The following is a 26,854-nucleotide window of genomic DNA, read 5'->3' on the forward strand; positions in this document are numbered from 1 at the left end:
TGTGTCTCCACTGCTAATGTGGTATTGAATTTCTTCTGGTGCCAAGAAGATTCATTTTACATTGGTCTAATTTTCTGTTCTTTTGTTTTCATTTTCAGATGTGTGTAGAGTCTCACCGCCTATTTTCCTGAACTTCCTATCAGGTGAGTAAGGAGAGCTGATCAAAATATGATGAACCTGCTTTTTTGTTTCATATTCTTCTGCTGTCTTTATTTCATATAAGTATTGCATGCTAACTGATTGCACTACTGGAGTTCCATGCTGTCTTCATTTCAGTTTCCCATCTCCATTACAACTTTATTCTTTCCTATTGTCTTGATTTATAACTCCTTACACCTGCTTGGAGCTCTCTTTACTTTAGAAATTCTCATTTTCTTAGAGAAAGACCCTTGTTGACTCTTTCATTTTGATAACCCAAGGGTTTTTGGATAGACTTTCAAGAAAAGGTGGTGATTTTGGAAGGGACACAAATTTTGAAATCACATGGTACAGTGAGAGTTGAAGAAGAATAATGATTATTTACATTGGATTCTTTGGAAATTCATTTCACTGTTTTCTCCTTTCCCACTTCCTGGACTTGCTTCCCTAGCTCTAAGGACTCTGGTCATGTTTCAAAATAGATACTAATATGTTTCTCACTTGCCTAAGGTGCTGTGCACATGCAACTTAAAAACGCACCTCCTAGCCATAATTGTGCTCTTGACTCCTTTCTAGATAGAAATTCTGAAGCCACTATTGACTTTCATATGTCTCCTTTCCTTTCTTTCTCTTCCTGTCCCTTCTCTTCCTTTTTTTTTTTGATTCTCCTTTCTTTTTTGCAGTACTGGTGATCAATCCCCTGGGCCCTGTATGTGCTAGGCAAGTGCACTAACTATGCCACCAGCCTTCTTTCATTCTGTCTCTGTAGGATTGCATTGATATAAATCATTAAAATCTTATAAATAATATAAATATTATAATTAATGTAAACTAGAATTATCCTGTGATGCACTGTAGGATATATAACACATGTCATTTTAATAGTAAGTACTGATGAGTTATTGTGACAACATTTGGATACCTGAGGACAACTACACAGCTAGTAAAAGGCCAAGTCTTGAGAAGCACGAGGTAACTTGGTGTGATGGCAAAAGCAAGAAAGTGCCCAGAATATTGTAATGGGTAATGGGGTTAGCTTTCCTGAGTACTTGCTTTCCTCTCCAATATGAGAACCTGAAGCATCCAAGCCACTTATTCTGCTCCAAGCCTGCCCCCAGACTCAGTGCAAATCAAACCCCTGAAAATGCTTTTTATGGCAGTGAGAAAGAGAGAGAAAAATTGGTGTGCCAAGGTCTCCAGTCACTGAAGTGGAACTACATGTGTCACCTTGCACGTCTGGCTTATGTGGGACCTGTGAAGTCAAGCATGGGTCCTTAGAATTCGCAGGCAAGCGCCTTAACTACTAAGCCATCTCTCCAGCCCTGAAGATGCTTTTAATGAAAGTCTCCTTTCTATTTGTCTACTCTATGTATTCATAGAATTATTTTGCGGCAACAAGTTTTGGGTCAAATTCATATAAAAGTTTTTTTTTGAGTTCCCAGATTATATATGTGAAGGTGAGGTGAAAATCATGCCTCTATACGAGAACATAGTGGATTACAGTGCGTTGCTTTTGTTATGGGCTAAGTAACCCCTTCTCAACAGTGAGGAGAAAGTGCCCTTTAATTTTATTTGGTTTGAAAACATCACTATTTAGCCATACAAATGGCTACTGAATATAAGTAGTGGCTGTAAATGCTCAAGTACAGGAAAGATGTTTTATTTCTTGCAGTATCTTCAGTCCTTAGCATAGTACCTACCTTCCATATAATAGAATCTTAGCAAATATTTGTAAAATAGATGAGTGAGTATATGAAATTATTCCAAAACTCTGTTCACACTTAACATAGAAATATACTATAAACTGGTCTTCTGACTATGCTTGTAATCATGACTAATACTTTTTCACTATAAAAGATATTTAACATATTACCACCTCACTTAATCCCTACTGGACCGTATGATGTAGGCCCTGCAATCACCTCCATTCCTTCAGATGAAGAATTTAAGGTTAAAAGAGGTTAAGTAAAAGTTCATGTTTGCATTTAAGAGTTGGAACTTGAATGCAAAGGTAGGCAGGTGGTTTACCATCTTTTAACTCTGTATTCATGCTTATTTGCATGTGTTGAACATTGAAGGGAACCCTGAACAATGAGGGAAGAGAGATGAAGTGTGCTTTCACCTTGCCTCCAGTAATTCACATGGGCAATCAGCACTATGGGGAGAAAGTTTAGAGGTACATGAGGGAGCTGGAAAACATAACACCTCACAAGATTTTATGGGTACATGTTTACTGTGCATAATTCCACTCTTGCAGTGTGATCCCAATACTTTTTTTTTTTTTTTTTGGTTTTTTTCAAGATAGGGTCTCACTCTAGCTCAGACTGACCTGGAATTCACTCTGTATTCTCAGGGTGGCCTCGAACTCACAGTGATCCTCCTACCTCTGCCTCCCGAGTGCTGGGATTAAAGGTGTGCGCCACCACGCCCGGCCCAATACGTTTTTTTAAGAAAGCCTTTTCTGCATTAGAAAGCTATTAAGGTTTATTAAGAAAATATTTTTATACATACTGACCAAACAAATAATTTTCCTTCTATTTGCTTCTAGAGGTATGAAGCCTTCATAGTTTGGCATTGACTTTATTTCATTCATTCTCAGCACTTATTAGTTAGCCTAGTTTCTTTCTTTCATCTGTAGGCTATGGACTTTCTTTCTTCCTTTTTTCTCCCTCCCTCCCAACCTCTCTCCCTGGCTGTTGTTGTTGTTTTTTTTTTTTTTCTTTCTTTCTTTTTTGCTGATTGGATGTTGTTTTTCTTACAACAGAAATGCTGGCGTTAGTACCTGATGACTTTATCTTCAAAAAATTTGTTGATAAACTTCCTTTTGTTCTATATTTATTTAGATTACCTCAATCTTCAAGATTTGAATTTTCTGTGAGCGTTCCCGAGAGTTCTGTCAATGACTGTTACACACACATACAAAAGGTAAAAATGCAAGGACTTTTCCTTCTTAGGAATTTGGGGTTTTGCTAGCATTGTGAAAATGATTTAGGGTGTGCTTCTTCTCTTCTTTGAGTTTTTGAGGGATTAAAAGTTTTGTTCCTTAAATGTTTGGTAAAATCACCAGTGAAATATTCTGGGCCTGGAAAGTTGGTACATTGCGTTTGTGTGATGTGTGCAAGTGTTTGTGCAGATGCACATGCTTTGTGTGCACATGTGCACAAGGACCTTGGAAGACTTTCATTTTAAATTTAATTATTATTTCCATTTAGATACTCTCCTATTTTTTGGAGGGGGGTTTTCGAGGTAGGGTCTCACTCTAGTCCAGGCTGACCTATGAAGTCTCAGGGTGGCCTCGAACTCATGGCAGTCCACCTACCTCTGCCTCCTGAGTGCTGGGATTAAAGGCGTACGCCACCACACCCAGCTCCTATATTTTTTTATTAGTTTTGTACTTGGTGAATACAGTCAAGTTGGTACCACCATTCGCCCCCTTCCTGTCCTCCCCCCTCCACAAGGCCCCTTCTTGTTGGGGTATATGGGTAATGCATTCTGGGGTTAGCCATTGGTTATGGGTAGGAGGCAATGTCTCTGTGTATCATGACCCAACATGTGGATCTGACATTCTTTCTGACCCCTCTTCCGCAAATTTCCCTAAGCCATGTTGGGTTCATTTTAGGTCTGCTTCAGTGATGAGGTCTTGGGAGCCTGTGACTCTGGATATCTGGTTTGATAGGAGTTGAGTGTTCTGTGTGTGTATCTCCTTCACCCTTGTGCTAATAATAGGTTCACAAGAAAGCAGCACTCTTACTCAGATTACCCCCATTCTTGAAAGATATTTTCACTGGGGGTATACTTTTCTCTGACACATTGAAGATAATATTCTATTTTCTTTTGAATTCCACTGTGGCTTTGGGGAAGACAGTTATCCATCTAACCACTACTTCTTTGAAATTTAATGGTTTTGTTTTGTCTGGCTACTTTCAAGACTTTCTTAAAAATCTTCAGGCTTTCTCCTATTTCATTATGATGTGTTCAGGTATATATCTCTTTTTATTTATTATAATCAAGATTCTTTGGGCTTCTTGAATTTGTGGGTTGGTGTTTTTAACCAGTTTGGATTCATTTAGTCATTATCATTTCAAACATTGACTCTAATTATTATTTTTGTTTGTTGTTGAGGTAGTGTCTCGCTCTAGTCCAGACTGACCTGGAACTTACTTGGTAGCCCCAGGTTTGCCTCCAATTTATGGTAATCCTCTTACCTCACTGGGATTTAAGGACATGAGCCACCACACCCAGTTTGACTCATTTAAATTATGTTTCACCTTGCATTTCTTTTCTCCCTATCTCTGTACTTATTTCATATTTCATACATTAAGCTCAAGTTTGCCTCAGTTACCCTTACTTTCAGGTGCATGTGGCTTCATTTCTTATGTTATTTTCCTGGCTTCCTGCTTTGTCTTCAATTTTACCTGGCATGTTTAAGAACATGTTTCTAATAGCTTAACGGTGGTTTTAAGTTGTATTCAACAAAAGGCTGGTCAAAATAACCTAACCAAATCTATTCCTATAACACTGAAGAATTCTTTTCTGAAAGATTTACTGGATGAAGGTCTTTTAGCAGAATTCAAATAGAAATTTAATTATGCTTTTACTTACAGCTTCCTGGCTTATTTTTCCTCTGGCTTCTGTGACAGTTGAGCAATCTAAATCAATTACTTTTTCTCCTTTGGTTCTTACTTTATAAACACTGCGAGCCTCCTTAGTAATTCCCTTTTTAATTTCTCTTGTGCTAGACTTATTAGCCAACACTTATGACTCAATGTAATTTTCTTAAAGGTATGAAGTTTTCTAGAAGACTTAAGGAACAACTGTTATTTTTCGTATTCCTCATGCCAAAAACATTGATCATTGCATACATCATAGCAGCTATGGCATAATGAAATTATGGCAGTTAACCAGAAATAACAGAATTCCTTCACTCAGACCTACCCCATCAAGCTACTTCCCACTTTCAAGTCTTAACTTTAATTATTCTATACCTAAAGATAAATTTATCATTTGTTCCTGTTAAAGCCAGCACTGATGATACATTGTTAAAAATATGACAGTGATACTATTTATTGAAATTAAAGAGATGTAGAACAATTTCTCAGAGTAGTTTAAACAGAATTATGATGAATAATCATGTTGCTTGTGCACTATAAAACCCTAGGTGTTGGCATTTAAAGCAGCATATACAACCCAAAAGGAAGCACTGGACTGTGATGAATTTGGGATCATCTTTAATGAGTGTTTGTCTAGTGTCAAGATCTAAACCTTACTGTTTAACTGCCAGCAAGTGGTTTTCTAGGCAATTGATGCTATCTTCCTAGGCATTCTTAGCAGCTTAAAATTTTGCTAAGAAGTGATGGTTGAATAAATTTGAATAAATCATCTTTGTTGATGACCTATATACCATTGAATTAGGGTAGACTGTTGCAAAAGATGAAGAAATATCCCAGATGTAAAAGATAAAAATTACCTTTTTATGTATAATGAGTAAGGGATTCAAAATATACAAACTTCTAGGTTTTTTTTTTGTTTTTTTTTTTTTTTTGTTTTTTTTTGAGGTAGGGTCTCACTCTACTCCAGGCTGACCTGGAATTCACTATATAGTCTCAGGGTGGCCTTGAGCTCATAGTGATCCTCCTACCCTCTACCTCCTGAGTGCTAGGATTAAAGGTGTGCATCACCACACTCGGCAAACTTTAGCTTTGATCAATGAGCCCAGAGGCCTTATGACCCAGCAGACCATTCTCAGTTAATGCAGAAGACAATAAGAGCTACATTATTTTGAGTACTATTAAATGACTTCTACCATAAAATATATTTTCAGCCTTGAGGAAACAAACCCTAGACTTGACAACTGAAAACAGTCTTTGCAGTGGTGCCAGTCTTTAGTGAGCTCTTGATCCATGTGCTTATGTGTGTGTGTGTGTGTGTGTGTGTGTGTGTGTGTGTGTATACATGTCTGTGCATGCATGTAATAGCTAAAGAATAACCTCAGGTGTCATTCCTTAGGAACACCATCCACCTTTTTTGAGATAAGTGCTCTCACCAACCTGGAGCTCACTTAGTAGGCTTAGACTGCCTGGCCAGCTAGCCTCATTAATCCTCCTATCTCTACCTCTCTAGCGCTGGGATTACAGGTATGTTCCACAATTCCTGGTACTTTTTTAAAACATGGGTTCTGTGGATCAAACTCAACACAAGTACTTTACCCATTGAACTATCTCCTCAGCTCCCATATTCATATTTCTCTTCCTTCTCTGTCTGTTTCTCCATTTCTTAGTTTATTTTTCAAGATAGTGTCTCCACTCTAGCCCAGGCTGATGTGGAAGACACCCTGTAGCCCCAGGCTGGCCCAAACTCACTGGGATTCCCCTACCTCAGCCCCATGACTACTAGAATTAAAGGTGTGTGCTGTCACACCCACCTGTTTACCATGATTGCTGTGGTTAGTCTTCATTCTGACCTTTCCTACCCCCCATTGAGAGTTGAGTGTAAGATATGGTTTATTTTGATCAAAGGCCAAAGTCACAGCACTTAATAAACAATCATTATGTACACTAATTTAACTTCAGCTGTATCTTATACACCTCTTAATCCCTTCCCTAGGAGATGAAAACTGAGTTGCAGAAAATTTGCCTAGAGAATATTGGATCTCTTTAGAGTAAGAATTTGAGACTGAGTAGATCCTGAATTCTTTTCCAGATGTATTCTTTGATGATAGTCTTACCAGAGCTAAAAGAAAATACTTATGTATTAAATATTCTAAGTCAACTCTACTAATTCCAGGTAGAGTAGAGCCTAAGACATTTGCATAGGACAAAGAGTTATTTTGTAGTTCTTTAGTTTACTAAAAAATGGCTTATAAATGTAATGCTTTTATGTATGGAAGAGTTCAAAAACTTAAAATAAGGCCGAGGAGATATCTCAGTGGATAACGTGCTCATGGTACCAGTCTGAGTACCAAAGTTTGATCCTCAGACCACACATAAAAACCAGAATCCATGGTGGGCTTCTGTAATCCCAGTACTTTTATGATTAGATGAGAGACAAAGACAGTAAAATTTTGCAGAAGCTCTCAAAGAGTGCAGCAAAAAGAACTTCAATGGCAAAATCAGATTGAGAAAAATCTTGCCTCAAATGAGATGGAACAGCGAGGAGAAACCCAAAGATGTCTTGTGACCTCCACATGTATACCCTGACACGTGTGTCCACACTCACACACACAAACATATATACATGTGCACACACAAATAAGACATTTATAAAAAGTGAAGTGTAACTTAAAAGTTTTTATTGAAACACCTATATGATGTACAACTCCATGAATTTCAGAAACTGAATACTTATGTGACCATATCCCAGAATATGACCTGTACATCAAAAGTCCATTTCTATGAATATTACAACCTTTCTTTTTTTCCTTTTAATACTTGTTGCTTATTTTTTAAATTACCTTATAAAATAATGGGTTTAATTATGGCATTTTCTCTTTTTGCATGTGTATGTATGTGCATATGTACATGCATGTTTTTCAGGTGTGTGTACACATGGAGTCCAGAGGTTTATATTGGGTGTCTTTCTCAGTCATTCTCCACATTATTTACTGAGAAGAGTTTCTCACTTGAACTTAGAGTTCATTGATTCAACTAGTCTAGCTAGCCATCTTTTCCCAATATCCCCTGTCTCTGCCTCCCGATTATATGGAGCTGCCATACCCACCTGTCATTGATGTGGGTGCCAGGGATTTGAACTCCTGTTCTCACACTTGCATAGTAAGCACTTCATCTACAGACCCATCAACCCAGCCCTCATTATGACATTTTCATGCATAATTTATTTTTGCTGCTCTTCCTTATCCTTTTCCCCCACTCTGCTACTTTTGTACCCTTCCATCCCCAGTAGTCTCCTTTCCTTATTCATGCCATAATTGTCCTATTACCCCCTTCCTCAAAACCTTTTCCCCCTCTAGCAGTTTAATTTCTAGCTTCATGACCTCTATCCATAATCATACCCACATATATACACATATAAAATTAAAAGGTAGTATCCACTTATGAGAGAGAATATGTGCTGCTTATCTTTCTGAGTCTGGATTACATCATTTAATATAATAATTTCCAGATGCATTCATTTTTCTGAAAATTTCATAATTTCATGTTTCTTTATGGCTGAGTAAAATTCCATTGTGCATATATACCACATTTTTATTAATTTCATGTTTCTTTATGGCTGAGTAAAATTCCATTGTGCATATATACCAGATTTTTATTATTCATTCATCTGTCGATGAATACTGTGGTAGTTTGAATAGATGGCCCCCAATATATTCAGTGTTTTATTAGTTTGTAGTTTGCATCTGCAGCCACCTGGCTGGAGGTGATGTCACTGGGTGGAATTTAAGGTGTGATGGTGGATTTGAGATTTCAATCTAAAGATATGCAAAGTGTGCCTAGCTGGAGTTCCTGAAATGTGCTGTGTTGTGTGGATTTTGGCTTGTGCTTCTCTCTCTGCTTGGACCTGTGAAGGCAGGCCAATTTCTTCTGCCATGATGGAACTTCCCCTGGATCTGTAAGCTTCAATAAATATCCCTTCCTCCATAACTGTGCCTGGTGTGGAAGTTTATCTCAGCAAACCTGAAGCTGTCTGCTACAAATACCTAGGCTGATAACATTTCCTTGTTATTGTGAATAGAACAGAAGTAAAAATGAGTATGCAGATATCTTGGTGGTAGAACATAGAGTCATCTGATAGCCTTCTCTCTTCTAAAGATAACCAATCTCCTTTCTCACTCCATTGATCTTTTTTAGATTTATTTTTATTTATATATTAGAGACCAACAGAGACAGAGAGAGAGAATGGGGCCTCCAGCCGCTGCAAATGAACTCCAGATGCATGCATCAGTACGTGCATCTGGTTTATGTGGGACCTGGAGAATTGAACCTGGGTCCTTAGGCTTCGCAGGCATGTGCCTTAACTGCTAAGCCATCTCTCCAGTCCTCCATTGATCATTTTTTCCTGCTTCTGTTTTTCATAAGAATTAAACCTTGTACAATATGCATCCTCTCATATGGTTTCCTGGATTAAGTCATCAATATTATTGTGTATAGCTGTGACTTACATATAAAATTTTTCCTCCAGAGAGACACTGATACATTTATTTTTATTTTATTTATTTATTTGACAGAGAAAGAGGGAGAGAGGGAGAGAGAATGGGTACACCAGGACCTCTAGCCACTACAAACAAACTCAAGACACATATGCCCTCTTGTGCATCTGGCTAGCTGGGTCCTGGAGAATCAAACCTGGGTCCTTTGGCTTTGCAGACAAATGCTTTAATTGCTAACTCCTCCCTCCAACCCACTGATACAATTTTATAAAACTGTATTAAAATTCTCATTTAAGTAACTTCTAGGGGAATACTGAGTCATTATTAACTGGGCATGGTAGCTCATCCCTGTGACCCTAGCTCCTGGGAAGCTAAGGCAAGAGGATTTCTCTTAAAGTTGAGGTCATACTGGGCAACATGGTGAGTTCCAGGCCAACCTGAGCTATAGAGTAAGACCCTGTCTGAAAAAATAATAATATACCATTATGAAAAGATGGAGGATTAAAGAACTCAAGAGAAAGGAAATATTAGATACAGTTTATTAATTTAAAAAACAAGCTGTCCTTGCAAGGAGGATTCACCTGTCATTCCATGTCAAGGAAAAACTCACTCTCCTAATACTACTGTGGCTAATCAATGACAGAATTGTTGAAGATGAATGGCTTTACATGGACACTGAGAAACTGTGGGTTACTTGTCTGCTTCTTTCCCATCCTCCATCACTTTAACATCTGCACTGCCTGACCCAGCACATATTAGGTAAAAACTAAATGGATAGATAGATGGGTGAATGAATTAATGAAGAGCAGAACCAACACTTATAGAGCATTCACAGTGCCAGCCACAGGGCAGAGGTCTCTCGTGTGCTCCTCATAGAAGTATTATAAAGTTGACACTGTCTTCTCAATTTTCTAAATGGGGGAAGTTTGCCCTTCAGAAATTACTTGTCTAAAGTTATATTCCATGGCAGAGCCTTCACCACTGTGGGTGTGCACACTCTGTCTCCAGCTTGCAGAGCTGCATCAGTGGCTAGATTTTTGGGTACCTTGGCCAGCAGTTCTGCTAGCTGAGAACACAGAGACTGGTCACAGCCCCTTCACCTCTGGCTATATAGAAGGAGCATGCTCAACCGTCTCTCGCTGCCTCCTTTCTGTATCAGAGTCCATCAGTGTCTCAGTGTCTCCTCCTCCTCTTTCATCTTCCTTCCTTCCTTCCTTCCTTCCTTCCTTCCCTTTCTCCTTCCCTCCTTCCCTCCTTCCCTCCTTTCCTCCTTCCCTCCTCCCTCCCTCCCTCTTTCCTTCTTTCCTTCTTTCCCTCTTTCTTTCTTTCTTTCTTTCTTTCTTTCTTTCTTTCTTTCTTTCTTTCTTTCTTTCTTTCTTTCTTTTTCTCTTTCTTCTTCCCTCAGCTTTCCTTGTCACCCTCCACAGCACAACAGGAACTGACTGATCATCATGGAGTTCTGTTGGTCAAATCCTCCACAGGAGCAGGACAGACAATATCTTAGAATCTGTAGTTTTGTCTGTGCAGTGAGTTCTCTCCAAGCATAGTCTACCAAATATATTTCTTTTCGTTATCTCCTGTTCAGCTTTCACATCACTTCTTATATGTATTGGCCCTCAATGAAGATTGATTAAATAAATAAATAAATAAATAAGGCTTTTAAAATAAATATGACTCATTGATTACTAAAAACAGACAATGGCAAAATAAGATGCAATAAGGGAGAAATACAGTGAGGTTCTGTTTACAGTAGAAGACATAAATAGGGTACATTATTTGGAAGCTTCTATGACCCCTTCTGATTGTTAGCATGCACTTTAGCCAGCCTTCATATAATGGCAATAATTCTGTAACATTTTTGTTCTTAATTTCTTATAGATATCTTATACCTATTTGTATTTTTCCATAAATGCATGTAAGCTACCATGTTCATTTCAAGTAAAACATCTTACTCGGTGACCCTCCCTTAATAAACATGGCCCTTTTTATAGCCAGTGCCCACCTGGTATTGCTGATTCTCTGGAACTTCATTTAAAGGAAATGGGATAGAAGGCATCTTGTTTGAGATATGACCTTTTGGGTATTGATTGCTGTCGTGATTGTGGTAGCTGGGATCATCTGTTGTCCCCCTTATTTTATTCCAGGATGTTTTTCTCTGGTGGGCAGTGTGGCCATGTTGGCAGACCTGAAGAAGCCTTACTGATGTTCAAGATATTCCTTGTCATTATCTGTCTTCATGTTGTTTTGGTGACATCCCTGAAAGGTAAGGTGCTCATTTCCCTTCATTTTTTTTTCCTGTGTGTCTAGCATATATATGTGTTTGTTATTCATGAGTTTCTCTTATGGTAAAATATACATAATGTAATGTTTATCATTTCATCCATTTTTAATGTTTTTATTTATGTATGAGAGAGAAAGAGGGAGAGAGAGAGAGAGAGAAATAGAATGGTCACACCAGGGCCTACAGCCACTGCAAACAAACTCCAAATGCATGTGCCACCTTGTGCATCTGGCTTGTGTGGGTCTTGGGGTATTGAACCTGGGTCCTCTGGCTTTGCAGACAAGCACCTTAACTGCTAAGCCATCTCTGCAGCCCCATTTTGACCATTTTAAGTACACAATTTGTTAGCATCTTCAGAATGTTTGCATCATGCCAGTTAGTCACTGGGTACTTAACCCCCCCCCCCAAAAAAAATCTATTCATCTATATGAACTTGCCTCTTCCAATTACTTAATAAGTCAAAACATACAATAGCTTTTCCTTTATATATGATGTATGTCACTTAGCATATTTTTGAGGTCCACCTATGTTGTAGATATGTATCATAATTTCATTCCTTTCAAAGCCTAAATAATATTCCATTGTATGTATGCACCAATTTTTGTTGATCCATTCACCCATTGGTGAGCATTTGGGTTTTTCTGCTTTTTAGCTACTATGAAGTATGTTGCTATGAACACAAGTACATAAATATCTTAGTTCTTGCTTCCCATCTTTGGGTTTTATACCTAGGATTGGAATTGCTGGGTCATATGATAGTTCTGTGTTTATCTTTTTGAGGAACTGCCAAACTATTTTCCACATTCTTACAAGCAATGTACGGGGATTCCAGTTTTTCCACATCCTTGACAACATTTGCTATTTTGTTTTGTTTTGATGATAGGTATGAAGTGGCATGTCATTGTGGTTTTAATTTGAATTTCCTTAGTGATTAATGATGTTACCATTATTCATGTACTTATTAGTCAGTTGTATATCTCCTTGCAAGAAATATCTACTCAAATCCTTTGCCCATTTTTGAATTGGGTTATTTTGTTGGTGTTTTTGTTGGTGTTGATTTTTAGGAGTTATTTATTTTTAAAAATATTTATTTATTTATTTAAGAGAGAGAAAGAAAGAAAAAAATGAGGCAGATAGAGAAGGGGAAAGAATGGGTATGCCAGGGCTTCTAGCCACTCCAAAGGAAGTCCAGATGCATGCACCACCAGGTACACCTGGCTTATGTGGGTACTGGGAAACCAAACCTGGGTCCTTAGGCTTCTCAGGCAAGCAACTTAACCACTAAGCCATTCTCCAGGCCAGGTGCTCTTTATATAATATGATATTAATCTCCTATCAGATATATGATAGACAATATCTTCTCCCCTTCTTTGGGGCATTTCATGCTACATAGTGTCCTTTCATGCATTCATTTTTAATTTTGATGAATTCTAATTAATTCTATATTTCTATTATTTATGCATCATATCCAAGAAATTAATTATTGCCAAACCAATGTTAGGAAGATTTTCCCCTATATTTTCTTCTAAGAGTCTTACACTCTTAGATGTTATGTTAAGTTTAGGTACTTTGATCCACAAACAGTTCATTTCTGTGCCTGGGAATACCCAATATTCATATCATTTGTTGAAAAGACTGACCTTTCTCCTTTGAATGGTCATGGCACCTTTCTCCAAAATTAAGTGAACAAATGTATGAGGATTTATTTGCTATTTACTTATTTTTAAAAATATCTTCTTGAGGGCTGGAGAGATGGCCCAGCAGTTAAAGGTGCTTTCTTGCAAAGTCTGTCAGCCCTGGTTTGATTCCCAATTACCTACATAAAGCCAGAAGCACAAAGTGCTATATGTGTCTGGATTTCATATATACTGTCAGGAGGTTCTGGAGTGCCAATTCTCGTTCTCTCTCTTTCTCTTTCTATCTCTTTGTCTTTTATGTCTACTAAAAATACAATTTAAAAAAATAAATAAAAATACTCAAAACCATTTCCATATGAAAATTTAAAAGAGGTGGAGAATGAAGCCAAATGACACAGAATGGTATTTTCAGGAAAAAAAAGGATCTTTAGAAGCTTTTGAAACCAGGCGAAAAGCTATCCGGGGGAAGGCAATGAAAAGGCCAATAGAACTACAGCTGCAATTTATTTTATTTATTTATTTTTTCAAGACAGGGTCTCATCCTAGCCTAGCTGACCTGGGACTCACTCTGTAGCCCCAGGCTGACCTCAAAGTCACAGAATCCCTCCTACCTCACCTCAGTCTCCCCATTTCTGCGACTAAAGTTGTACACCACTACAGCTGGCTCCTTCTCTCCTTACCCCTTCCTTCTTCTCTTTTTGACAGTGTCTTATGTAGCCCACAATGGTCTCCAGCTCACATTTTAGCCAAGGATGACCTTGAATTTATCCTCCTGCCTCTACCTCCCAAGGGCTAGGATTACAAGTGTGTGCCACCACACCTGGGAAGGACTGCAATTTCTGTAGGTACAACTTCCAGAAAAATACTGTGCTGTGCAAATATAAGGAATACTCATTAGGAAGGAGACTAGCCAATGAGTATTTTTAAGAAGACATAATTAAGTACACAAAGAAGATACACTATCTCAAAATATAAGGTATAGGGATCTGGGGAGGTGCCTCAGCAGTTAAAGGTGTTTGCTTGTAAACCTAAGTTCTGAGTTCAACTCCCCAGTAACCATAGTAAAGTTGGATGCAAAGTGGTTCATGCATTTGTGATCCCTACATGCCTATGGCAGTGGAAGGCAAAACTAGGAGACTCCAGAAGCTTATGGGCCAGCTAGACTGCCACTCACAAGGTGAAGCGACAAAAACAAAATAACAAGGGAGACCCCATCTCAAGCAGGGTTGAGGGCGAAGACAGACACCTTGAGGTTGTTCTCAGTCCTATACACATGTACCATGACACACACACATCATACACACATGCATACAGATAATACATAATTGAAAAATAAGGTGGAGAGCAATTGTGGAAGATAACCAACATCAACCTTTTGCTCAATGCACATGCACACACATAAGCATGTGCACCTGCACTCACATGTGAGCCCACAAAAAAATGATAAAATTCAATATACATCTGTAGCTTACAATGTGCCAGGTCCCTACATGCTTTATGTTTGTCTACTTGCTTAATCATCTCAACCAGACCCCAAGAAGGGGATTTCCTAGTCTTATCCCATTCTAAGACACACAAAGATAAGTAACTTGCTCAAAGTTGTTAGCTCCTGGATGAATTAGTAGAGTTGGCATTTAAATCCAGAGGTCTGGCTGTAGATTTTGTGCTTGGAATCACCAAACAAGGGTTTTCAAACATGAGTTTTCCTTGCAATTACCTGGGATGTTTGTTGAAGCACAGATCACTGGGTCCTTGCCTAAGAGTTTGAGTCAGTAAGTCAAGAGCAGGGCCCAAGAACTGAAATCTGTGAAGCTCCCACATGATGCTGATACAACTAGTGTAGGAACCACACTTCAAGAGCTACTATCTCCACAACTGGTGTAAGATGTAAACAGGGAGAGAAAGCACCTCCTGATATCATGAAACATAAATTCTATTTTGGTCATGTGATGTCCATGTAAACTGTGTTCACAAAAGTCATCTCCTTGGGGCATTAAAGTATCCCTGTGGGATAAGCAGGGAAAAAAATCAATCATCTCCACTTCACTGATGTGTAAACATCCCCAGGGACAGTCTTGGTTAGGAAGTAGCAGAGCCTACAGGATGCCAAATCTTCCGTCTCATTATTTCGGTACTTTCTTTTTTTCTACCACAGTAAGATGAGGCAGGAAAATAGAACACAAGTGAAAATTTTTATTCAAATGAAAGATATTCATTAAAAGTAAGTCTTTTAACAATTAACATTTTAAAATGAGCTGGGCGTAGTGCTACAAGCCTGTTATCCCAGCATTGAGGAAGATCATGACTTCAAGACCAGCTTTGGCTACATAGTGAGCCAACCTAGGCTACATAGCAAGACCTTGTCTCAGAAAGAAAGAAAAGATGAAAACGGGGGCAAATAAATAGAAAAGTTCTTGGCTCTGGAACAAACGTAAGAAGGGGAAAGATGAGTGGGTGCTCAAAGCCTTTGAATATATTTCTTGCTGCAGCTTTTGATTGTGCTAGTTAGCTTTCTGTTACTGAAACCAAATACCTAAAATAACCAACCTAAAAAGTGAAAAGGTTTCTTTGGGCTCGTAGCTTTGGAGATTTCAGCCCATGCTCAATTAGCCCTATTGCTTTTAGGTCTATGGCAGGGCATGGGTGGCAGTGGAAGCCTATTCAACTCATGGCAACATGCAAAGGGGGAAAAAAGAAGAGTAAGGGTTCAAGGGGCCCAGAGTCCTCCTCAGGAGTACACCCTCAGTGGCCTAAAACCTCACATTAGGCCCATCACTTTGTAAAGGTTAAGATTTTATTACAGCTTAGAGCTTTAGGAGGGAGAGCTTAAGAGAAAGGAACCTTCTTTCAAGGAAGGAAGTCATCAATAGCTCTTGCCCAGGTGTTGGTCCTTAACCTTCCACCTCTTTTGAGGGTCTCTTGTTGCTCACTTCTCCATTCACTAGGTCATCTGGCCCATGAGCTTCAGGTGGAATCACCTGTCTCTCTACCTTTCATCTTGCTGTCTGGGATTTGGATGCCCATGATGGCTCTGGGTTTAAAATGGGTTCTGGGGATCTGAACTTGGTTACTTACACTTGCACAGCAAGCAATTTATCCATTGATCCATCTCCCCAGCTATGAGCTGGTTTCCTAAAGCAATTCTTAACATGCAGTCTCTAAACAGATGCTGTCAGCATCACTTTTGAATTTAGAAGTGCAGATTTTCGGAAACTCTAGTGGAGGGCCAGCGTTCTGGTACATGCTCAAGGGTAGAAGCAGTAGTGCAGAGGCCACACTAACACATTGCTGCTGGCACTAAGGTAGAGTAGAAAGCTTGTCAAACCTCCTATGCCTTCTAACTGCTAGGATGTGATCTTGACTTACCACTTAGCCCATGCAACCCCCTTCTCTTCATATTCTCATCAAGGAAGCTGTTTTAAGGCTTAATATATGTTAAAGAAATTCATGAAGAAGGCAAATGTAATGTTTATCTGAATTAAATGTTTGGGGATCTTGAAAGGGCTAAATAGAAATGTCACGTTGCCCCTCAGAACTCCCAATAAGTATTTATTTGTGTTATTTGATGATAACATTGATAAAACTGACCACATGGCAGCCACTGTTCTAAGCCCTTATAAAAGGCTATCATTTAACACCCAATAACTCTTTGAAAGCAGCACTGTTATTAGTTTTGTACAGGTGAGGAAACTGAGGCATGGTATGGTAAGCAACTCTAGGTGAAACAGCTTAAAGAGGTTTAAGAATTGCAATTCAAACTCAGGGCCTTTGATGAGAAAGTTCAATATCTACACTATATTACATTCAGCCTTCTTTTCCCCCTTTCTTTCTCTCACTCCTTCCTTCCTTCTTGCTTTTTGTGACAGTAATGTAGCCCAGGCTAACTTCAAACTCACTGCATAGCTGAACCTGTCACTACCTCCTCAAACTCTTGGGTTACAGACATTTGCTACCCCTTCAACCTTCATAACCACCTTGCTGTTTGAGGCTCAGTTGCTTGGTAGTTGTGCATCTACACATTAAAAATAAAGGTAGAATCCATAATGGTGAGACTCCCTAAATGTTGGTTGGGTTCCCCAGATGGCTCACACATTGTGTCTTCCTGAATAACCTTGGACCAAGGTAGGTTTATTTCATTTCAGGGTGGCTTGATCTCTGCTGAAGATAAAGGGGACTATCTTGCTACTTCCATATTCACTATCATTGTGCAATAATGAGTATTCTATTTTGTGCCCAGTAGTCCTAGCTACTGGAATAATATCATCTCTGATCCAGAGAACTTTTTAAATTCCACTTAGAAGAACATGAGGACTAGACAAATATGACAGTCCTACAGTGTGAGTCAGCGCTATAGAGCTCTACTGCATGTACTTGTGGCACATATCCCAGAGGTCACCTGTGGACAGTTCTGGATGTTGACAGTTTTCATGTGTCTGAGAAGTAACTGCTCCCAGAGAATCTATGGCCTATAATGAAACAAGCCAAGAGTGCTAGGGTATTAACACCCCAAAAGTAAGGGGTAGGAGTAATCCAATCATATGAGAGGTTGAGGTGGAGGATCACAAGTTCAAGACCAGCTTGGCCTATATAAGTAGATCATGACACAAAACGTTTTAAAAAAAAAAAGTGTCATCTTCTTTGTTCCAGTGTGGGACAATGCTGAGGAGTGCCCTGCATTGGCCCCCAGAGTTCTCCAGTTGGATTGTGCTCTAGTTCCCCACAGTAGAAACCCTTATTATTGGTGTACTCCCTTCTCTGGCTCACTTAAACACTGTCTCTCTCTGCTTCCTGGGATTTCAGCTTGAAGCACACTCACCTCCAAGGTTCAGCTAAATATCCCTACCTCTATAAAGCCAGAGAGAAATCTCATAATTCTTTCACCATGATGATCCCTTTTCTCTTTTTGTAATTATGTAGGTGTATGTATCTGTATTCTTGTATGAATATGGATGATATGTGTGTGTATATGGATGTGCACATGCCATAACACAAGTTATGGTCTGAGGACAACTTCAGAGTGTTTGTCCTCTCCTTTTACCCTGCTTGAGACAGGGATTCCCTTGTTATTTTGTTTTGCTTGTATGTTCCAGTATAACTGGCCTATAAGCTTCCATTTTCTCCTGGCTCTGCCTCCCATTGCCATAGATGCATTGAGATCAGACACATGTGTCATCATGTGTTCAGCTGTGCTTAGATGATATGGAGTCAAATTCAACTGGTAGACTTGTAAGGAAGTTATTTTAACTGCTGAGATACCTCACCAGCCCTCCTTTTTGTCTCTTTATCTTGTCTTGGTGATGCTTGCCACTTGGGATCATTGTTCATCATGCATGTCCTATGCAACTTAAGTTCTTTCATCATTAATGCTGGGTGAAAAGGAAGGTGGAAGGGTTGGTGGGGCAGAGGGTGGGACAGACTAATGCAAGGAAAACTAGTGAGTACTCAGAGCCTGCTCCCAGTCATGCAAGGATTAAATGATTACATTTAATTCTCCACAAAACTCTTCACAGTGAATGTTTTCATTTCAGTTTACAGGTGGAGAAACTGAGTATCAATGAAATTAAGTCACTTGCTTAGACATACAGCTAGGAAAATTTGCCATCAGAACCTATAACTGATGCTAGTCACACTCTACCAAGGTTCCCAGGGCCCTATCCATATCTAAGGATAGAATGGACTTGCCACTGAGACTTGAGGAGGAAGATAGAGAACTAAGGGCAAGCCATTGTAGAGAAGTGGTTCCCTGGCCGGGCCTCTGGGGCTTTGGGCTTCAAACACAGTAGCTTCATCCTGGAAGCCTGAGTGATGACTCAATATCTCTTGTCAGCAGGGAGAGGTGGGCCTCACACACTTGTGAGGCCACCATTCCCAGGAAAGACTCCTTAGACCTCAACACATTTAGCCATGTAAGTTGATAACATTTGTGGCAGGTATTTTCAGTCTATCAGGAGCTCAAATGGCTGGCTTACCATACTCACCTCCAGCTTTTAGCTCTTTGGGGCTGGACTAATGCCTTTTTATTTCTTTTTGGTCTTTGAAGGAGATCTTCTTTTAGGTAGAACTGTTCTATTTTCCAGAGGGTGAGATGACATAATAGTGGGAGATGGTTATAATTTCATTCCTGCAGAATTGTCTTCCCCATTTGGAAACAATTACCCATGTGAGCCAGTTTGGTGATCTCATAAGATATAATCCCTAACTTTCTCTCTGGGCTGGGTCAAGATTTTTCTGTGCTACAGACATTTCCAATGATAAGTCCCATTACCATTCCTGTTCTCCAAGGCCTCACTGTCTTTCTCGCCCTCTTTGTCCACCAGAGTATTTGTTGTTGTCCGTGCAAAGAGCAGGAGGTAGCTCTCTGCTGAAAGACAGCCATCTTGTTTGACTTTATCCTCTTCTATGAAATCCAGTGCTTGTCCTCTTCCTCTATCTTCTTCCTCTGTCTGTGTAACCCAAATTAGAAATTGTTCCCTGTGGCATTGATCTGATGCTCAGCCAATATCCCATCTCCTCCAAATCCTATAGTCCCACACCCAGGATTAAGGTCACGTTTAAAAACAGAATTGTGTGTATGCATACGGGTGCACATGCACATGTGTACACATGTATGTGGAGACCAGCACTTGGTGTTGAGTTGCTCCATCACTCTTTACCATATTTTTTGAGACAGGTTCTTGCACTGAACCTAGAGCTCACCTATTAGGCTGGACTACCTTTGGTGTTGATTCTGGGGATCAAACTCTGCTCCTCATGCTTGTATACCTAGCACTTTACCCATTGTACCATCTGCCTAGCCCCATGAGGTCACTTGTGTTGGATCCTGACTGTTTCTCTGGCAGGTAGAAGTGAGTAATACAGATTCTAAACATAGAAGCAGAGGACACCATAGCCCACTTTCTGTTTACTCCTGTAAGGATTCATGTTCCTAGTGGGAAGCTGTGATGAGAGCCATGGTAGGGACAGAGTTGTAAAGGCTGGCATGGGTAACCTTGAAAGAAGCCAGATAAAAGGTATGTTAGACCCTTGGCATTGAGAGCTAAAGAGAGCTGAGTGCGCAGGCCAAGGGCCTCCAGGCCTGGGTAGGATTCTGTCTGAGAGCAGGAACCATGGGCTTGCTAGATGTAGCCTTCAGTGCTTGGTGCCGATTGGATACTGTGGAAACCTACAGAGTGAAAGAGCTTTCTGGAGAGGCCATTAGGGACTCTGAGCTGTCAGGACTGGGGGGAGCTCACAGGTCCAGATCCATTCTTGTACTCATTCCCAGCCTAGACACCATTATGAATACAGAAAAAAAACAGGAAGGAAACAAAAAATATCATTAATTTATTTAACTGACATTGAGGCAACTAGGGGCATCTTAGAGCAAAAAGTAACACAAAGTAATTTTTTGTATGTGCAGTGTTAGGGATCAAATCCATAGCCTTGTACATACTAGACAAGCACTTTACCACTGAACTACATCCTTAGTCCCAACAAAGTTGCTTTCAATCATCAGATTTAAGGATTGCTTGTTTCCTATACCAACCTAATAGATGCTCCAAAACAAGATGGACCAATTCTAGATGTCAGTGAAAGATAAGCAGTTTTTTGTTTGTTTGTTTATTTTACTTGTTTCTACATCTCAATTGTGTCTATAAACTTTAAACGATTCCAAAATTAACACATAGTGGACACTTAAGATGTGCCTAGACCCTTCTAGGAATTGCTGAGGGCCATCATCATATCCTGAATTCTCCTTCTCTTCCTGATTTTATCTATTTAGGTCCTTGATAGTAGAACTGAAATCTTTTCTCTTTGTACCCCATGTAGTGTACATGGAATACTCAGTAAACTGGTTTGCTGATTGGTAATGATTTGTGTCCTTAGGACAAAGCCTAGAGATATTTTATTTCTATTCATCTCAATCATCAGTGCTGTCATCTGAACCTGGTGGGTTCCAGTACAACATATGCTACTACAAACATATAGACTTCACTAAGGTGGCTGTACCTTGCCAAGGATCCTTCTTGAGGATGCACTTTCCCTCCTCCACAGACTGCCTGGGCTCAACGATGGCCTGTTGAGAGTCTTTAACAATCTGCAACTGCCCAGTAGGGATAGTGTTCAGATCCCTAATTCGTTGTCCTGGGAAACTAAGAATCCTTGAGTGATGTCTGGGCAGCTGTTTTTTTTATGCCAAGCTCTCAAACGTGGCTGTTCATTGGAATCACCTGGGGAGCTTTTCCAAAAAAGCCTGCATCCAGCCCTAGAGATTCTGATGTCATTGGTCTGGGATGCAGTCTGGTATGCATATGCAGCTTCCTCAAAGTGACCCAGGTGATAATATGCTCTTATTCAAGTTCCTTCTGTGAAAGTAGAAACCATTTGAAACTTTGTTTGCTTGAGTGCTAGGTGTTGAACCCAGGGCTAGGCAACCTCTCTACCACTGAGCTATGCCAGTAGATCAAAAGCTATATATTTTTCAAATTACAATTTTTTGTGCATGTGTGTGTATGTGTATATTCATGAGCATATGTGTAGAGGCCAGAAGACATTCTTGGGTATTTTTCTTCAACCACCACCCTTTTTTTTGAGACAGGGTTTTTCACTGGCCAAGAAGGGTAGACTGGTTGGCCAGTGAGCCTCAGGGATCTGCCTGCCTCTGCCTCCCCTGTGCTGGGATTACAAGCATGTGCTATCACACCCAATTTTTCTATTTTGTTTGTTTGTTTGTTTTCTTGCATGGGTTCTGCGGATTGAACTCAAGTCCTCATGTTTTCAAAGCATGAACTTTACTGGCTGGAATATTTCCTCAGCCCCTCCAACTACATTTAAAAAAATATTTTTTACCTATTTATTTGCAAACAGAGAGATATAGAAGAGAGACAGATATAATGGTGCACCAGGGCATCCAGCTGCTACAAATGTATGCATGTGCCACTTTGTGCATCTGGCTTTACATGGGTACTGTGGAATTAAACCAGTGTCCTTAAGTTTTGCAGGAAAGCACCTTAACCACTAAGCATACTATCCAAGCCTACATTTTTTTTTTATTTGAGAGCGACAGACACAGAGAGAAAGACAGATAGAGGGAGAGAGAGAGAATGGGCGCGCCAGGGCTTCCAGCCTCTGCAAACGAACTCCAGACGCGTGCGCCCCCTTGTGCATCTGGCTAACGTGGGACCTGGGGAACTGAGCCTCGAACCGGGGTCCTTAGGCCTCACAGGCAAGCACTTAACCGCTAAGCCATCTCTCCAGCCTCAAGCCTACATTTTTAATGTGAGGCAGTTTCAAAGGCCTTTTCAATACAAATTACAATAATTTTTACAAATTACAATAATGATAATTTCTTGATTTCAACATGGGTAAAAGTTCAGAGTGGTAAATCTCCAAGTTGCCAGCGTTGTCATTGGCTGGTCTTTCATCATGTAGTCTCAGACTGGCCTCAAACTCCTCCTACCTCTGTCTCCCAAGTGCTGGGATTAAAGGTGTGTGCCACCATGTCTGGCATTGACTGACCTTTCAGGGAAAGTCTCTGTAGGATTTTTGTAGGATCCAGTAGACTCAGCTCATTGTACTGAATACTGACAACAGTAGAAGGAAAAACACAACTGGACATTTCCAAAAGCCTTATTGATTTACTTAGTATCTTGACCTACATCATCTCACTGTCCCCTTGAGGAAAACAGAGAAGTTTACATTAATCCTCACTTCACTGATGGGAAGATGAATGCTCTAAACAATGAAGAACTTTATAGGTTACCCTGAAAGAGAGAGTACCAGGATCCTAAAGCAGCTCTTCAGAACTGTCTGTACCAGCCTGCCAAAAGTGCTTATTTTGGACTTAGACTATTTGAATCAATTCCAAGTTCATATAGTTGGAAAATGGAGGTGATGAGATTCTAGAACTTGTGCACTTAACCACTTCCCCAGTGTTTAGTCACTGAGGCAGTTGAAAAAGTCTTTACAAGACTTTGCCATGATTCATTCATTCTGGGATGCATTTGTACCCCTAAAACATTGAGTAAAGATTAAAAGAGGTCTGAGGAATGGAAGTAACAGTTCCACTGATTTAAGCTACTAACAGAGCATGCTATTGACATACACCTTAAGAAATTGATACATCCTTATTTCAAGAAATAACAAGAAGCACATTGATTTTGGCAAGGCCTCTCATGTTAGTAAGATGACAGTGCCATAAACAAACCACTGGGATAAATTGCAGATGCTTTCACAGTGATGTGGCCACTGCATTTAGTCTTTAACATGGGTGTGCTGTTTGTTCTGTACCCGTTCCTCTGTTTTACTTTTAGAAATGCGCCAAGCATAAAATAAAAGTAACCTTCATAGTGCTATAGTATTTCAAACAGTATAATTTTTTTAACTTAAAAAAAGAGGAAAATAGAAATAAAAAATGAGCAGCAATCTTAGTTTAAAAAGTCAATTTAGAACCCAGTATGGTGTGGTACATGCCTGTAATCCCAGCACTTGGGAAGCTGAGGTAGGAGGATTGCCATCAATTTGACAGCTTGCTACAGACTGAGTTCCAGTTAAGCCTGGACTAGAGTGAGACTGTCAAAGCAACAACAGCGACACACACACACACACACAAACAATTAAATGTTAATCACTTGTAATGATCTGATTAATTGGATGAATAAGAACTGACCACATAGCTGTGCAATCTTTCAACTACATAGATATTTTTGCTATCTATTTACATATATATGTATATGAAAACCATGGAAAAAACTATCTCCATAATTTCTAAAAATGCCCTCTATAAATGCCACATTATTTTCACAAAGAGAAAAAATCCTTTAAATTTATTCATTATTTCTTTGAGGTAGTGTCTCACTTTAGCCTAGGCTGACTTAGAACTCACTCTGTAGCAGGCTGTCAAACTGATGGCTAAATATCCATTTTATTATACTTCATTGAAGGACAAGATTATATATTCTGAGTGAATAACAATTACAAATTATTGTTGGTACTATTATGATAAAATTATTTATAAATATAATTTCATTCAGAGTAATCAAGGCAATTTTACAGATGAAGAAATATAAGCAGAAGAATACTAGGCTCTCTGGAAGGCACCCCTCAGTTTCTCTAGAGAGCTGAGTCTGCACATGTATGTATGTATGCCTGTTCATAAGAACCTAGAGCTCTCAGATTTAGCTAGACTAGCCAGTCCTGTCTCTACCTCCTGAGTGCTGGGATTAGAGACATGCACTGCCACACCCAGTGTTTTACATAGGTGCTGGGAACCCGAACTCACGTCCTCATGCTTGCATGGCAAGCATTTTATCCACTGAGTCATCTCCCTAGTCTGATCTCAGGTCTCATAATCACATTTAAGGCTTGGTTAGCAGGATGCTCATTCACCTATTGGAAATAAATCATCATAGGCATTTTGTCCATATAGAGAGGATGATCAAGTCAGTGTTATGAGTGTTAAAAGTCGGGCTGGAGAGATGGCTTAGTGGTTAAGCGCTTGCCTGTGGACCCCAGTTCAAGGCTTGACTCCCCAGGACCCACGTTAGCCAGATGCACAAGGGGGCGCACGCGTCGAATTCGTTTGCAGTGGCTAGAGGCCCTGGCGCGCGCATTCTCTCTCCCTGTCTCCATCTGCCTCTTTCTCTCTCTGTCGCTCTCAAATAAATAAATAAAAATAACAACAAAAAAAAAGAGTGTTAAAAGTGAGGAGTTCTCGATGAGACTTTCAAAGCCAAAGGCAATAGAAGGAAAAGCCTTAGGAACAGAAGCCACCAACTTACAAGATGTACAGGTACCACCAAAAAGGTTAAGGGTTAAATGTGACTTCAAAACAGAGGCAACTTAAAATGCAACTTTTCCAACTAAGTAGGGTTTCCATGCAGTGGGGGTATCCATAATTTCAACCTTTCTTAGTGGTTTTTACCAGTATGTCGTTGTTTACACAATGGGCTTGTCACATGGTAGTCCCCTCTTGAGGGTCTTGGAAGAACCATAATCTGGATGTTTGTTGGAAGCAAAGCTGGGAGGATGAGTCACAGAGAAATAGGGACTCATATTCAGCCTGAAAGTAGCAAAGATTTCTCCTCCCATTCATATTGATTGCTTGACTTTTGACCCTGCCGATGCTATGATAAAGAACAAGAGAGAAAATGGTAGCTGGGGATACTGATGTTAGCACTAATCTTGTCTCATCATTAGTTATTTAATGGCAGTCATTTAATCCGATATGGCAGACAATGGCTGACAAAGCTACAAAGCTTGTTTCCTCCTCAGCTTATAGGCTAGACTGCATTTTCCACCCACCCTTGAAATTACTAGTGGTCACATGAACAGTGGTGATTTCTGATCAATGGATGGGGCCCCAAATAATGTTTGCCACTTCTGGGCCTAGACATTAAAAACCTTCTACCTGATTTACCTCATCCTCTTTCCCTGGTTGTCTGCTGGATGCCACTGACCAGAACAAACTTGGAATCTTCATGTTGAAGAACATAGTGTCCCCATCAATCTGGCCCCTAAATGACACCACCCTGCTTCCCCTGCTCCCAGCCTTCTACTCTATGTTGCCGGTTGGACTTTATAAATGGAAAACAAGCTTCTACTTATTTAAGTCCCTGAGATTTCAGAGTTTACTTATTAAAATAGCTTACATTATCTTCTCATGCATCTGACTGTTCCTTCTGGCCAAGGTTGTCGCTATGTCTTGTTCTGCCATTGAAAGGTGGGGAGGGGTGAGGTAAGCATTTCTTTTTGAGAACCCATAAGAACCCAAGATCATATAATCTAAGGAAACTGGATACAGTGCGTTAAGTCACTGCTGAGATACTTATTGTCCAAACTAGAGTTGTTTGAGGATCAGAACTGCCACTAGAGCCACCTACTTCCTTTGTGCCAAAGTATATCAATGGGTTGTTTACAGTACTATATCAGTACTATATCAACCTGGACTTTCTGGAGCTATATTAGTTACCTTTCTCATTGCTGCAATGGGACAAAATGTCTGATGAAAATCAGTTTAAGGGAGGAAGGTTTTGTTTTAGCTTACAGTTCAAAGTTATAGGTTATCATAGAAGAGATGGCATGGTGGAAGAAGCTCAAGACAGCTGGTCACATTCAGTCCACAGTGAGGAAACAGAGAGCAATGAATGCTGGGGCTCATCTAGCTCTCTCCCTTTTATATAGTCCAGGACTCCAGCCAACCTATGGAATGATACAGCCCATAGGTAGGTGGATATTCCTACTTCAATTAACCTAATCAAGATAATCTCTCACCGGCATACCTAGAAACTAGTTTCCTAGGTAATTCTAGCTCTGGTCAGTTGACTGTCAATATAAACCATGGGGGCCAAATCTTAACCCTGACTTTAAATTTACCAATTTAAAATATTTTTATTTATTTATTTGAGAGAGAGAAAGAGTCACATGGAGAGACAGAGAGAGAATGGGAGGACCAGGGCCTCTAGCCACTGAAAACAAACTCCATACATATGTGCTAACCTGTGCATCTAACTTTACGTGGGTACTGGAGAATCAAACTCAGGTCCTTAGACTTTGTAGGCAAGTGCCTCAACAATGAGCCATCTCTCCAGCCCCATTGTATTTGATCCTTACACTTGAGTTTCCTTATCTGAAAAGTGGCAGTACCTGTATCACAGAGCTATACCAGTTAATGTAATACATTTGACCCATTGTAAGAATTCAGTAACTATTAACCAG

At 39.8% G+C, this 26,854-nt stretch overlaps 1 protein-coding gene across 10 annotated transcripts in view; it reads left to right on the top strand.

Annotated features, from left to right (window-relative positions):
• Positions 1-26,854, top strand: part of Adgrg2 (adhesion G protein-coupled receptor G2) — a 130,063-nt gene that overhangs the window by 39,168 nt on the left and 64,041 nt on the right. For all 10 annotated transcript variants that reach the window (XM_045140010.1, XM_045140019.1, XM_045140012.1 and 7 more), the window contains exons 2-4: positions 99-143; positions 2,982-3,063; positions 11,386-11,504. In XM_045140010.1, the coding sequence (XP_044995945.1) occupies positions 3,038-3,063; positions 11,386-11,504 (145 nt within the window). In that variant the 5' untranslated portion in view covers positions 99-143; positions 2,982-3,037. The remainder of the gene's footprint in view (positions 1-98; positions 144-2,981; positions 3,064-11,385; positions 11,505-26,854) is intronic.

Source organism: Jaculus jaculus, chromosome X (genome assembly GCF_020740685.1).
Source record: "Jaculus jaculus isolate mJacJac1 chromosome X, mJacJac1.mat.Y.cur, whole genome shotgun sequence".
NCBI classification, from domain to species: domain Eukaryota; kingdom Metazoa; phylum Chordata; class Mammalia; order Rodentia; family Dipodidae; genus Jaculus; species Jaculus jaculus.